The sequence below is a fragment of the Geospiza fortis genome, unplaced genomic scaffold (genome assembly GCF_000277835.1).
Source record: "Geospiza fortis unplaced genomic scaffold, GeoFor_1.0 scaffold188, whole genome shotgun sequence".
NCBI lineage: Eukaryota > Metazoa > Chordata > Aves > Passeriformes > Thraupidae > Geospiza > Geospiza fortis.
Window position 1 is genome coordinate 3,129,837 of NW_005054337.1, and position 305 is coordinate 3,130,141.

Consider the following 305-nt stretch of genomic DNA (forward strand, 5'->3'; position numbering starts at 1 on the left):
CACTGCTGCTACTCCCAGGTGCAGGTGGCTCGCCGGCCCTGGCTCTACACGGAAAATGGTGAGAACCAGATCGGTGGCTTTGTGAAGGAATTCACCAACATCGCTTTCCTCACTGTCAAGGTAGGGCTGAGGGCTCTGGGGGCCAGGGATGGGGCTGTGGGCGGGTGTGCTGGATACCAAGACTGCAGTCAGGGTTGGGTGACGTCGGCCTGGGCTGTGGCAGCACCCCAGCCGCACTGCCAACCACTGTCCCATTCCTACAGGGAGCTGGCCACATGGTGCCCACAGACCGGCCGCTTGCTGCC

At 63.0% G+C, this 305-nt stretch overlaps 1 protein-coding gene across 1 annotated transcript in view; it reads left to right on the plus strand.

Annotated features, from left to right (window-relative positions):
• Positions 1–305, plus strand: part of CTSA (cathepsin A) — a 22,620-nt gene that overhangs the window by 12,368 nt on the left and 9,947 nt on the right. Inside the window, exon 15 of the mRNA XM_031058038.1 lies at positions 19–120. Within this exon, the coding sequence (XP_030913898.1) occupies positions 19–120 (102 nt within the window). The remainder of the gene's footprint in view (positions 1–18; positions 121–305) is intronic.